Source organism: Pelmatolapia mariae, unplaced genomic scaffold, assembly GCF_036321145.2.
Source record: "Pelmatolapia mariae isolate MD_Pm_ZW unplaced genomic scaffold, Pm_UMD_F_2 NODE_ptg000712l+_length_43639_cov_1, whole genome shotgun sequence".
In the NCBI taxonomy this organism is placed as follows: domain Eukaryota; kingdom Metazoa; phylum Chordata; class Actinopteri; order Cichliformes; family Cichlidae; genus Pelmatolapia; species Pelmatolapia mariae.
The window spans coordinates 29,550-43,639 of NW_027052390.1; the positions used below are offsets into that span (position 1 = coordinate 29,550).

At 41.3% G+C, this 14,090-nt stretch overlaps 1 protein-coding gene across 1 annotated transcript; it reads right to left on the bottom strand.

Annotated features, from left to right (window-relative positions):
• Positions 1–12,186: 12,186 nt before the first annotated feature.
• On the bottom strand, positions 12,187–13,963 carry LOC134623515 (uncharacterized). The gene is made up of 3 exons (XM_063468615.1): positions 13,794–13,963; positions 13,367–13,649; positions 12,187–13,239 (listed from the first exon to the last, which is right to left on the bottom strand). Exons 1-3 carry the CDS (start codon positions 13,883–13,885, stop codon positions 12,568–12,570), a joined length of 1,047 nt encoding a protein of 348 aa, XP_063324685.1. The 5' UTR covers positions 13,886–13,963; the 3' UTR covers positions 12,187–12,567.
• Positions 13,964–14,090: the final 127 nt, after the last annotated feature.

A 14,090-nucleotide genomic window follows, 5' to 3' on the forward strand; every position in this document is an offset into this window, starting at 1 on the left:
AAGTTCGGACTTCAAAGTTTTTAAATTGTATTTACAGGCAAGCAGGGCTGGACTGGGACAAAAAATCTGCCCGGGCATTTTGACTAGAGACCGGCCCACCAGGTATTATAGGAAAAACCATAAAGCCTTTGAATGAAAACAGACGCTGTTGTGACAGTGATGTACACTGTTTTGTTGCTATATGTATGATTTCTATACATTTTACATCAGATAAAAACTTTGGTTGTAAGATTCAGATAATTATTTATTAAAAGCGAAACATTTTAAATGAAAATAAGAAAGAAAAGTATTTCTTTGTGCCCCCCTTTCCCTATTAATACCCTACCTGGCCCCCTGGCAAAACTTTGCTAGACCTGCCCCTGCACAGTTACCAGCTGTCAGCTACATAGAAAATGATCCTGGTGTTATTTGTCTCTCAGAAACAGTTCATAACTTCCCTTCAACTCATTCATGTCACCTAAAAGGTAAACCTGTTTCTCCATCACCTGTTCAGCTCTGATGATTCAGTAAGGACATCTCCTGGTTTCATCTGCATGTTTCCCTCTCACCAGGATATCCAAACCGATATCATGACCAGCAGCTTTTACAGCTGTGGCTCCAGCAAACATCAGCTGATACTAGAAATTAATATTAAATAAATTCTGATTTGTTTTTCACTGAAGCAGCTAATAAACCATAATGAAATACAATGTTGCCTATTTCTTGTAAGATTCTATAATAGAATGAAACAATAATGCCAGTTATAAATGAAGACAATAAATTGAATGAATTATGAAACACTCATTTGCTTTCTATTAGATCTGAAAATGTTGTGTAATAGTACAACCTGTAATGAACCGCTGATCTGTACCTTAAGTCATCCTTGCGGGGGTTGTCGGAACTGGATGCGCAGTCGCACTAAGGAGAGATGTGCTCAGAGGCATGCCCCGTAACATGTATGGAGCAGTCTGTCGCGCGAAGAGAATAAGTTGTACAAAGTTCATGTAAGTTACGATAATACTTTGATAAGTATGATAGGTGTGTTTCCAATGTACAGTATGTTGCTGCGGTTGTATTGTGAGCTATCTGGAAACCTTTTGGTTCTGTACTTACGTTACTTACATCCATGTGCTATTTTTAGCTTAGACATGTGTGTCATGCAAGCTAGCAGCACCCCATGAGAAACGGGCCAAAGTGTTTAAGTGTTCACCGGAGTTTGCACCCTTGGCAAGCGGAATGAGGTATGTGATGAGAGGTGATCTGTTGTTATATTTTATTTGACCGAGCTGTGTAACCTCTTGATGCTGTTTGAAGTAACCCTTTTTTTTTGTTTTATTTAATCTGTGACTTTATATCTTAGAATTACTTGTTTGAACTTACCTGGAATAACTGAAACTCATTGTTGTTATTGCTCATTGTTATGCTTCAAAGGGACTGTAAAGGTATCAATTCTTTTCTGTTTTTATAGTTTTCACGGTGCTCAATGTCCAGAGAATGAGCCGTGTGTGGTGAGGAAAATAAATGGCTGCACCCGTTAGAGACTCTTCTGTCGTTCTTGATGCAAGGGCTGCTACACAACCTGAAACGACAAATAGATTGCGTTGGCCTGTACAAGAGATAAAGGTAAAGAATTTAACAACAGCTGTGAAATGGAATAGTCCAAATCACCAAAGTAAACTGGACCTGGGCTTGTTGCAGGGATCTGAAGTTAATAAACATTTTGTGAGTGTCTGCACTAAAACTTAGGACCATATAATAGAGTTGGATGTCTCGAGACCGGTCTTGGTCTCGAGACCGGTCTCGAGACCACTTTTACGTGGTCTTGGTCTCGTCTTGGTCTCGACGGACTTTTGTCTTGGTCTCGGTCTTGGTCTCGATGGACTTTTGTCTTGGTCTTGTCTTGGTCTCGACGGACTTTTGTCTTGGTCTCGGTCTTGGTCTCGCTGTTTCGGTCTTCCGTTCTCAAATCGACATAGTGTTCGGGAGATTTGGAGTCAACCATCAGTGGAGTGGGGGGGTGGCTTACTGGGCTTAAGCCCGGGTCATTTTTTCAGAAGCATGGGGCACCGTCGTAAATTCCCCCTAATTTTGGTATGATCCGAGCTCAGGCACTAGGCGACTGAGCACAGCACGCATGTGAGCGAGGGGGGAGAAGCTGCTGCCTGCGAGTTTGCTGCAGACAGAGGACAGCTTAAGTTTGACCAGGTACCAAAGCAAATCATTCGTACTGAACTAATAATGTAAATATGACGGTGTATCACAAAAGATTGATATCAAACTGATCAGTTGGTTGCGTTACTTACTCTTCGAGTGAATCAAATGGATAAATAAAAAGCCGAACAACAATGCTGATTTTTTAGAGAGCCTTAGCTTACATTTCATATTTTCAGTTGTTACCCTCCACGGCTAAACAAACTCTCTAAATCGGTTTCAATTGTGTACTGATGAACACAACAATGGACATAAGGAGCTTCTTTCAAAGAAAAAACTCAGGTAGATGTTATTTTATATGTTATGCTTTGTATGTTGTTCAGTATATCTATGCAAAACAAGAGGAATTTCAATACACAGCAGTATATTCACAGATGAAACCAGATATTTACATACACTTTAGGTAGAAAACATAAAAACTATTTTTTACTGTTAAACATCAATTTAGAGTAAACTTTTGTTTTAGATAAATAAATGTTGAAATATCTTTTGAATTAGTTAAATGTCAGAATAAAAAGAGACAGAGCTGTCTATTTTAATCACTTTCATCAGATTTAGGAGTACATATACACTAAGTTTATTGTTAATTAATAAGAAAACTCCAGACGATTCCATTCTGAGCTTAAGAAGCTTCTGATAGGTTAGTAGAGTCCATGTGAGTAAATTGGTGGCACACCTGTGGATGTATATAAGGCAAAACACAGAGCCTGTTTCTGTGACATGTGAAAATCAAGAGATGTCAACCAAAACACCAGGAAAAGAATTGTGGAGCTCCATAAGTGTGGCTCAATTTTGAATACAATTTGGTGCCATTTGCAATTAAGAAATACAGACAATTTCTCTCTTTACTCTTAAAGTTAACAAATATGATTTTTATATTTATCAATCTAAAAAAATAAACATTTAGTCTGATTTGATGTTACAATTAAAAAAGTGTTTGTGTTTTTATCTGAAGAGTATGTAAATATCTGGTTTCCACTGCATATTTGATGATGTTGGTGTTTGGCTTGATTGTCAGCACAAAGAGGGAGAGAGAGGAGAATGAGGACAGAACAGAGATGGAACAAGAGCAGGTGAGACACACGTGTTAGTCAAATGGTTGTTTGCCAAAACTCATCAGAACATGTATCTAGTACCTGTATCTTTTTAGATACCATTTGTTACTTTTCAAATTCTATATTTATTAAGTTATGCAGGCTTGTTTGCACAACAAGGCTAAATAATTATATAAACTTTTCAGAATCTAAATAGTGGACTTTGGTAGAATTAAAAATAAGTGTAGTGCAGGTCTATGATGATTTTCAGTGCTACTATCATTTAGTTCTGATTCTGGTTCTGTCTTGGTTACTGTTGTAGTCCTGTTTTAATTCCGGATCAGTTCAGGGTCTGGTTGAATTGGGGTTTAGTCCCTGTGTCTTGATACAGGCCCGACTTTGTTCTGCCTTGCTGCTTAATTAAAAAACTAGTTTAAGGTGTCCTGCATATGTGATATTTATTTTTTTTCCTATATGAAGTCATTCTTTTTTGAACAAAACTCAAAACAGAGCCTAATAATCTTTCAGTCATTTCTACCCTCACTTAATTTCCTTTCGCTGCTCAGCTCTCACACAGTGGCTCAGTTATGCTCCAATCCCTCCATATTGTGGCCAATCACATGCGAGGATATAGGATAATATCATTATGTGAAAAACAGAGAGGGTGAGAGACGCGACAGTCAAGTGGCGTGTGCGTCTGTCCTCTCAGTAAGTGAGTGAGACAGTAGACAGCGGTGAGGAGGGCTGTGCGAAAGCAAAAACACATAAATATGCCTGAGACCCGTAAACGAAGCAGCATCTGGCTGCAGTTTAAAGACTTTTTTTGTCTCGGTCTTGGTTTTGGTCTTGGTCTCGTCTCGACTCGGTCTCGGTCTTGGTCTCGTCTCAACTTGGTCTTGGTCTTGGTCTTGTCTTGGTCTCGATACCCTCTGGTCTTGGTCTTGTCTTGGTCTTGATACCCTCTGGTCTTGGTCTTGTCTTGGTCTCGGATTAGGCGGTCTTGACTACAAGTCTACCATATAATAATAAATATGTCCGTGATGAAAGTTGGGCAGCATGCTAACGTCCTTACTCCACTCTGTATGCTCGTATGGGTCTAACCCTTTCACTCCTTTGATTTTTTACTTTTTTTTTTTTTTGCCTTTTCGTCAATTCTGTCTTTGTACGGACCTGTCATGTTCTCTGTCGTTTTGTACACAACTGTTTTTGGGGCAAATAAAATGCAAGTACGGATTAAAACCGCAAATACGGAAATACTAGCACTTATTGCAGTGTTTTGATTTTGTTGCACACGGGTACACACAAAGCAATGCGCGAAAGTCACATGGTCTGTCAATCTCTATAGAAACTCCAGCATGCTACCTAGTACGAAAATACGAATGAAAATAAACTCCACCTAAACTTGGTTTATATCTGACCAAGACAGACTGCAGGTCAAAACTTCCTACCTGTTCAGTTCATCCACACTTGGACCGGGTGCCGCCTCCTTCTCCTGCCTCCCCTTTCCCTCATCCACCTGCTGGCCTCTGTGGAGGCTCCGCCATAGCCACCACCAAACAACTGAGTTATTTTTACACATCTGCCAGCATCTGGACAATCCACCACCTTTCATTGTTTATACTGTTATTGAAAAAAAACCCAAAAAACTCATCGGCCCATAAAAACGAAAAATCACCATCGGCCCACCAGGCACCGGAATGCCTGATGGCCAGTCCAGCTATGCAGGCCAGTAAACCCAGAGTTATGATAAAAATATATAAGCCTTGCTTTTTTTAAAAAAATACTGTTGTCGTTGTAACGTTTTTTTGTGTTTTTTTTTTTTTCTTTTTTTAAGCCTTTTCTAAGGACAGCGCGAAAACAATAAAGAAAGGAAAAAAAGCCATATGTGGCATTTGGATTTTAGGGTGAGGGGAGAGTTTGGGGAGTGACGGTAACGGCAACGAGTCAGAGCGAACGAGTGAGAGAGAGAGCGTTTTTAGATGTGGGAGATTTGTGACGTTTAGCATGGATGTGTAGTTAGTCTGTTCTGTTGTCATGCATAGTTAGTCTGTTGTGTAGTCGTCGTTTTGTTTTGTGTGTCAGTGAGGGAACTAATGAATGTCACAAAGGCATATTGCAATGTAAACACTCTCACTAAGTAGAAAACCGGTGAAGTGATACACCTCCTGCGGGGGGCGCTCGTGTACACTGATGGAGTAGGACGCACTCTTCTCAGCTCCGCACTTTTCTTCTTATTTCCAACAATTAACGCGACACCCTGCCTCTTTACTTAACTGTTCAACAGCCCTTCTGATCTGCATCGACTACGATAAAGACTGGTCGACATGCCGCCTAAAAAAGGCGCAACACACTGCCAGAAAGCAGTAGCTGAAAACTCTGCGAGCACTGACGCCATTTTAGCAGCTATCGCTAGCCTAAAAACTTCTATGGAGACCCGCCTTGACACAATTGAGTCTACTCTGTCTAAGCTCCAGGCAGATATCCGGTCATCCGAACAGCGTCTAGATGTTATCGATGAGTCGCTTACTACAATGGACGGCCGTGTTTGCATGCTTGAAGCTACGTGCAAGGAACTAATGGCGGCCACCGACAACCTGCGTGACAAGCTAGGCCAGATGGAGGCGCGCTCGCGTCGGGCCAACATTAGGATTGTCGGAGTGAAGGAAGGTGCTGAGGGCGGTAAGCCTGCGGACTTTGTTTCATCCCTGCTACTGGATGTGTTGGGGAAAGACAACTTTATTAAGCCGATAAAAGTGGAGAGGGCACACCGCACCCTTAGACCAAAACCAACGGCTGGCCAGCGACCGAGGGCTATCATAGCCAAGTTGCATCATGAGAAAGACGTGTGGCATGTCTTGCGTCTGGCAAGCCAACGTGCACCGTTGAGCTGCGATGGAGAGAGTCTGTCCATCTTCCCCGACTACACTGCGGAGGTCCTTGCGCAGCGGATGACCTTCAATTCGGTCAGGAAAAAGCTTAGCGCTTCCGGAGCGACTTGCAGTCTGCGCTACCCGGCCCAGCTTCGGGTAGTTCACAACAACATCACTAACACGTTCAAGTCTCCTGCTGAAGCTGAACGTTTTGCGGACTCACTGTAATCGTGACCTGGTAATGTACTTGTTCATGTTGTTGATGCGGCTGTGTTGTTGAACATTCTCACTCTTCTCTTCCTATAGTGAGAGTCGCGATTCGTTCAATCATTTTTTGAATGCTTCTGTGGTGATAGTTTTCTATCATTGTTTTGTTTTTTGCTACGACGTCTTAAAACTTTGATCTATCGTGAAGTACTGAGATCGTTTATATTATAAATTTGGTTATACACAAGTCATTTTATATGTTGGCGTCTTTTTTTTAACCCAATCAGTCGACTTATGGGTGTAACTATTGTTTTCATTAATGGAGTCTGGTGCGGAGCTGCCGGATCCGAAGGATGTTTTTTTTTTCTCTTTTCTTTTTTGTTTTTTTGTGCTCCTCTTCCCGGCAGTCCCCTTAATGCATGCTGGGATGGGCCGCAGTGGTTCTTGTTCTTTTTTGTGGCCTTTTTCTTTTTGGGGGATGGGGTTCAGTGTTCTTGTTGTTAATTTAGTTTTAACCGTTTTTTTGCCAGTCCTTTGTATTATTTGTCACCTGTCCATATGTCATACCACCTCTCATTTAGATGCGGGGTAACAATGCTATCGGTTTTGGAACAAGTCCTTTGACATTTACATCCTGGAATTGCAAGGGCTTAGGCAGAGCTTTGAAACGTGGGAAGGTTATGTCTCATTTGAAGCATTTATCTTCTGATATCATTTTTCTTCAGGAAACTCACATTCACTCCAATGAACAGAGACGTTTAAGAGCAAATTGGGTGTCGCAGGTTTACCAGTCCACTTTCACATCTAAGGCCAGAGGTGTTGCTATACTCATAAGGAAAACCACTCCATTTATATTTGGATCCGTCGTTACTGATCCGGGTGGGAGATTTGTTTTGGTCTCTGGGTCCATTAACTCTTTTCCACTGGTTTTGCTAAATATCTATGCTCCTAATTTTGACTGTCCTGATTTCTTTTCCTGAATATAATATGTCTAATATAATAATTGGTGGCGATTTTAACTGCTATTTTGATCCTGTTTTGGATAGATCATCTACAAAAATAGCCCCCACTACTAGATCTACGGCAGTTTTGAACAACCTGGTAAAGTCACACAACATGGTTGACGTTTGGAGGCTTCAGCATCCAAATGACAGGCAATATTCTTTTTTTTCACCTGTACATCGTAGCTTTACCAGAATAGATTACTTTGTTACAGATTCTAGACTATTACCCAGTATTATCAGCTCTGCTTATCATCAAACCTTGATTTCTGACCATGCCCCACTTACCATGAAAATAGATTTTAATTTACAGCCTCGAATTTTCAATTGGAAATTCAATTCTACCCTTCTGTCAGACAAAACTTTCTCCACTTATGTTTCCACTGAGATTTCAGATTTCTTAAAACACAACGACAATGGGGAGGTCTCTGATTCCACTCTTTGGGAATCATTTAAGGCAGTATTGCGTGGCAAGATCATCTCCTTTCAAACATTTTCGAAAAGAACTAGATTAAATCGTCTGTCCCAAATTGAGTCTGAATTATCAACATTAGAGGAGGAACTTCGCCAATCTGATACTGAAGGCATATCTAATGCCATTCTAAAACTAAAACTTGAATACAATCATATTTTGGATACCCAAGTCGGAAGCGATATTATTAAATTGAAACAAAGACACTTTGAGTTGGGAGATAAACCCCATAAATTACTTGCCAGACAATTAAAAGATGTGCAAGCCCATCGGACCATACACAAAATTGCCTCCTCTACTGGTGAATTACTTACTGATCCTAAGCTGATTAATGACAGATTTGTGGAGTTTTTCAGCACACTGTACTCTTCTAAATCTAACGCTACTGACTCTGAGCTTTTTAGCTTTCTTAACTCTCTGAGCATACCGACCCTTACAGAATCTGCCACCCAAGCGCTTGATGCTGAATTTAGCATCACAGAAGTCAGAGCTGCTATCCTTTCTTTCCCTAGTGGTAAAGCCTGCGGGCCGGATGGGTTCAACATAGAATTTTATAAAGCCCATATTGATATAATCGCTCCACTTTTACTCAGAATGGTGAACTGCTCTATTGCACGGGGCTCTTTCCCTGATAGCATATATGATGCCCACGTTTGTCTTCTCCCTAAGAAGGACAGAGACCCCACCAATGTGACTTCATATCGCCCACTTAGTTTATTAAACTGTGATCAAAAAATCATTGCAAAAGTCTTGTCTTCACGTCTTAATAAATTTTTGGGCACTTCAATTCAATACGATCAAACCGGGTTTATCCCAGATAGGTTTGCTTTCTCTAATACCCGTCGTCTATTGAATGTACTGTATGGACCAAATTCTCCAAATTCAGCTGTTATTTCATTAGATGCACAACAAGCTTTTGATCAAATTGAGTGGAAATACCTGTTTGCTACGCTTGAGAAATTTGGCTTTGGTAGTAATTTTACAACTTTGGTACGTATGCTTTATGCTTGGCCAAGATCATCGGTACTGACAAATTTTGATAGATCACATCCATTTCTACTTCACCGGGGGACTAGGCAGGGTTGCTGTTTATCTCCACTGCTCTTTGCTCTAGCTATGGAGCCTCTGGCCATTGCAGTTAGAAGCAGCTCTGATATTGTAGGTATATCCTGTGGTCCTGTCAAATCTACTATAACTCTATATGCAGATGATGTGGCTCTAACACTGTCTGATGCCAGGCTCTCTTTGCCTCCCCTGCTTCATCTCATTAACAAATTTGGACAACTCTCTGGTTTCACAATTAATTGGGACAAGTCCATTTTTATGCCACTGGCAGATGGGCTCGACTCTAGCTTCATCTCTAGCTTACCTTTTAAAACCACCAGCAGTCACTTTAAATACCTAGGTATTAACATTCCCAGAAACCGTAAGCTGCTATTTAAATTGAATTTTCAGGCCCTCGTTGACAGTATTAAAGCTAAGATAGATAAATGTACTCTTCTTCCACTCTCTTTGATTGGACGTGTCAATATTATTAAAATGGTAGTACTTCCTAAATTTATTCATCTTTTCCAAAACATACCCATCTTTCTCACTTCATCCTTTTTTAAAACTATTGACTCTATCATTTTGTCTTTCATCTGGGCAAATAAACCCCATAGAATTTCAAAGGCACACTTGCAGAAACCCTCCTCTGAGGGCGGATTAGGCCTCCCAGTTTTTAGGCACTATTACTGGGCTTGCAATGCCAGATTGTGGGTTTTCTGGAGCAGTGTTTCAGCTGTTCCTGCTGTTCAGAGGGGATGCGGTCCTTCTTGGCCTTTGGTAGAGGCACACAATGCTAAATCGATTTTTGGTACATCACTTGATGGTATTCTGTTTTCTAAGCCCAACATACCTACCAAACTTTTAAGTAATGATTTTGTCCTAGGTCATTCTCTTAGGATCTTAAAGCAAGTTAGAGGTGCTTTGTGCCTTCCAGACCTATCCATTTTTGCTCCAATAACTGAAAACCTTTCTTTTTCACCTGGCTTGATGGACCCTGTGTTTAAGCTTTGGTCAGCATTAGGTCTTCACACTATTAAGGACCTCTACATCGACAATTGTTTTGCTTCATTTGCTCAGCTGCAATCAAAATTTATGCTCCCCTCTGCTCATTTATTTAGATACTTACAAATTAGGAATTTTGTTAAACAGTCTTTTGCCCATCTGGATAAGCCCCCTGCTCATGGTGACTTTTATGATTATTTGATTAAAAATCCCACTTCCAAACACCTAATCAGCCAGTTTACTACACTTTTTACACTTACAGCACCTACTAACCACATCAAGGATGCTTGGGTTAAGGACTTGGAAGTAGACATATCTGATGCTTTGTGGGCCAATGGGTTGAAGAAGATTAAAGAATGCTCTGTTAATGCCAGACTACAACTTATACAGTTCAAGGTCCTTCATCGTTTGCATTTTTCTAAAACTAAGCTATGCAGCATTTTTCCGTCTCTTTCGTCTTTGTGTGACAGATGCAAAGCAATGGATGGAACCCTTGGTCACCTTTTCTGGTCTTGCCCCACACTCAGGTGTTTCTGGGTGGAGATATTTAATTTATATAACCGGGTTTATGACTTAAAATTAGAGCCGGATGGTGTACTTGCAGTGCTAGGCTGCTCCCTAACCTCATTGGCACTTAGACGTCCTCTTCAGAAAGCTTTAATGTTTGGCATGATTGTAGCTAAAAGACTTATTCTTAGAACCTGGAAATCACCATCTCCTCCATTGTTCAGGGTTTGGCTACGTGAGATGATTGCATGTTTGTATATTGAAGAGGTTCGTTATCGTTTGGCTGACACCCATTTTAAGTTTGTCGACATCTGGGGCCCTTTTCTCAATCATATTGATGGGAATTCAACATAAATTTTAACCCATTTGACTGTACTTTGTGTTTGTGTGAAACTGCACTTCTGCCGGACCCTGATTTCTTCCTGGACTTGTTTTCCACATCTTTTGGTCTTGGTGTTGCCCTGTCTAAACTCATACAGAAGATCATCTTCTTTGGACAATGGTGTTTCTTTTGAACTTTTGATTTGTACTGGCTAACTGGTTTATTTATTTTATTTTTTTCTCTTTTCTTTCCTGTTTTCCTGTTTGGGGTTTTTTTTGTTTCTTTTTTTTTTCTGTGCTTAAATATTGTTTTTGAATCTTATGTCATTTGTCTGGTGTGTTGTTATGTAACTTTGAACTTAAAATCTTATAAATAAACATTTAAAAAAAAAAAAGTGATACACCTCCTGCTGTCAGGCCTGCAGGTTTGTCCCTGTGCTGGTTTATAATCAATTTGATTATTTTCTAACAAAAGACAGTGTGAAACTCAAATAAGACTTGTAAATAGGTTGTAAATGAACCGCCCCATGTTGGGTATCTGTGTAATGCACTAACCTCATGTCAGTAAAGAGAAACTTCAATTGAATTCAATTGAATTCAATTTTATTTATATAGCGCCAAATCACAACTACAGTCGCCTCAAGGTGCTTTATATTGTACAGTATATGCTACAATAATAGATACAGAGAAAAACCCAACAATCATATGACCCCCTATCAGCATGCACTTTGGCGACAGTGGGAAGGAAAAACTCCCTTTTAACAGGAAGAAACCTCCGGCAGAAGCAGGCTCAGGGAGGGGCGGCCATCTGCTGCAACCGGTTGGGGTGAGAGAAGGAAAACAGGATAAAGACATGCTGTGGAAGAGAGACAGAGATTAATAACAGATATAATTCAGTGCAGAGAGGTCTATTAACACATTCTGAGTGAAAAAGGTGACTGGAAAGGAAAAGCTCAATGCATCATGGGAATGCCCGGCAGCCTACGTCTATTGCAGCATAACTAAGGGAGGATTCAGGGTCACCTGGTCCAGCCCTAACTATATGCTTTAGCAAATCCAAACTGGAAGCTGGTTCCACAGAAGAGGGGCCTGAAAACTGAAGGCTCTCCCTCCCATTCTACTTTTAAATACTCTAGGAACAGCAAGCCTGCAGTGCGAGAGCGAAGTGCTCTAATAGGGTGATATGGTACTACAAGGTCATTAAGATAAGATGGGGCCTGATTATTTAAGACCTTGTATGTGAGGAGCAGGATTTTGAATTCAATTCTGGATTTAACAGGAAGCCAAAACAGAAGAAATATGCTCTCTCTTTGTAGTCCCTGTCAGGACTCTTGCTGCAGCATTTTGGATTACCTGAAGGCTTTTCAGTGAGTTTTTAGGACATCCTGATAATAAAGAATTACAGTAGTCCAGCCTGGAAGTAATGAATGCATGAACTAGTTTTTCAGCGTCACTAAGAGACAGGATGTTTCTCATTTTAGAGATGTTGCGCAAATGGAAGAAAGCAGTCTTACATGTTTGTTTACAGTTTTTCTCGATTGCTAAAACACATTTCTTGAAACTACGCCTCATATCCGCACAACAGTAAACACAAATCCATAACATCTCACTCAATTCCCCAAACATCCTATTTCCAGGTCAAAATGAAGCTCTACACCCAAAACTATTCACTCCTGCTGAAAAACCGAACTTTGCCCTCAGACATCAAACACAAGCCCTCAAAAACACACACACTACAACAGAGTTTTGCACACTGGTACAATTAATTCAAAACAATAGTTCCAAAACAATTAGGTTGCTTATGGTTCTCCCCTTCAAAACCCTTGTCACATGATAAACACAAAAGACGCAACCAATGTATGTACAGTGGCACATTGTCATTCATGTACTATACAGTACAACACACACCAGAAACATTATCCCACCACAGCATCTTGTCTTTGGTCTGGGTCAGGCCAGAGAATCTCATCCACATCACAGGCTATATTGGCCCCAGCCAGGCAGCGGGGGTAAAATCCTCTTGCATGCCTGATCCACCCCTGGCATGCATCTACTGATATGTCTAGGCAGGCCTCTTCCATGGCCTGAAGGAGGTGAACACGGACATAAGGTTCTCGGTCATACACTTTCCACCGCCATGCCGAAAATAACTCCTCTATCGGGTTTAGAAAGGGGGAGTATGCAGGCAGAAAGATATTAGAAAACCTTGGGTTATTGGTAAACCAGTCACGAACCAGAGCAGCGCGATGGAAGCTGACGTTATCCCACACAACAACGTAGTGAGGCTGCTCTGGCTGTGCTGGTTCCCTGTAGTCCATCTGGAACATATGTTGTCTTAAACCATCAAGAAAAGCAAGGAGAAGCATAGTGTTATAGGGTCCTAGTACGGCATGGCGGTGGAGTACCCCTCGTTGGCTGATGGCTGCGCACATAGTGACATTCCCCCCACGCTGACCAGGGACATTTACAATAGCCCGATGGCCAATTATGTTCCTCCCCCTTTTCCTTCTTTTGGTCAGGTTAAAACCTGCCTCATCCACAAAGATCATTTCATGGGGAACAGGCCGTCCTTCAATCTCAAAGATTCTCTGCAAAACACATAACACAGTAGCGTCAATCGGTACCCTGAACCAAAGTTCAAGAGTGCTGAAATGGCAGCATAAACTGCCATGCTGTGATGGTACACAATACCTTATACAGTATCAAAACTCATACCTGAACATATTCCACACGTTGGTTTTTCACTCTGTCAGAGTTTCGTTCGAAAGGGACTCGGTATGCCTGTTTCATCCGGAATTGATTCTTTCGGAGGATGCGGTCAATTGTGGAGAGGCTGATGGCATTTATGCCTCGAAAAAGATGATCATCCTCAATCACTCTCCTTTGAATCTCTTGCAGGCGGATTACATTATTTGCAATTACCATGTTTACAAGTTCCCTCTCTTGCTCCTCCGACAAAAGCCTTAACCTGCCTCCACCAGGTGGTCGTCTCTGTGTCCTACAAAAATAGAAGCACTCATTACTGTAACTGTCACACATTCATTTTACAGGAAAATAATGGAAACATACTGAAACTCAAGACACATAAATTCAGTAACTTAAACGTTACTGTACAAAGCAGTCTCACTGCAAGTACACCTACCTGTTTTCCTCCCTGAAGGTTCTGATGATGGAGGCAACAGTGAAGCGACTCAAATTTGGTTGTACTCGTTGCCCAGCCTCCCTCATAGTCATCCCATGGACAAGGACATGGTCAACTAAAGTGGCTCGAATTTCATCCGAGACTGACTGTCTTCGTGCCCTTGCTCTTCCCCTTCCTTGTCGCTGTTGTTCTCCACCTCCACCTTCTTCACCACCTCCTCCTCCTCTTCCACCACGTCCTCCTCCTTCACCACGTCCTCTTTCTCCACCACGTCCTCCTCTTTCACCACGTCCTCCT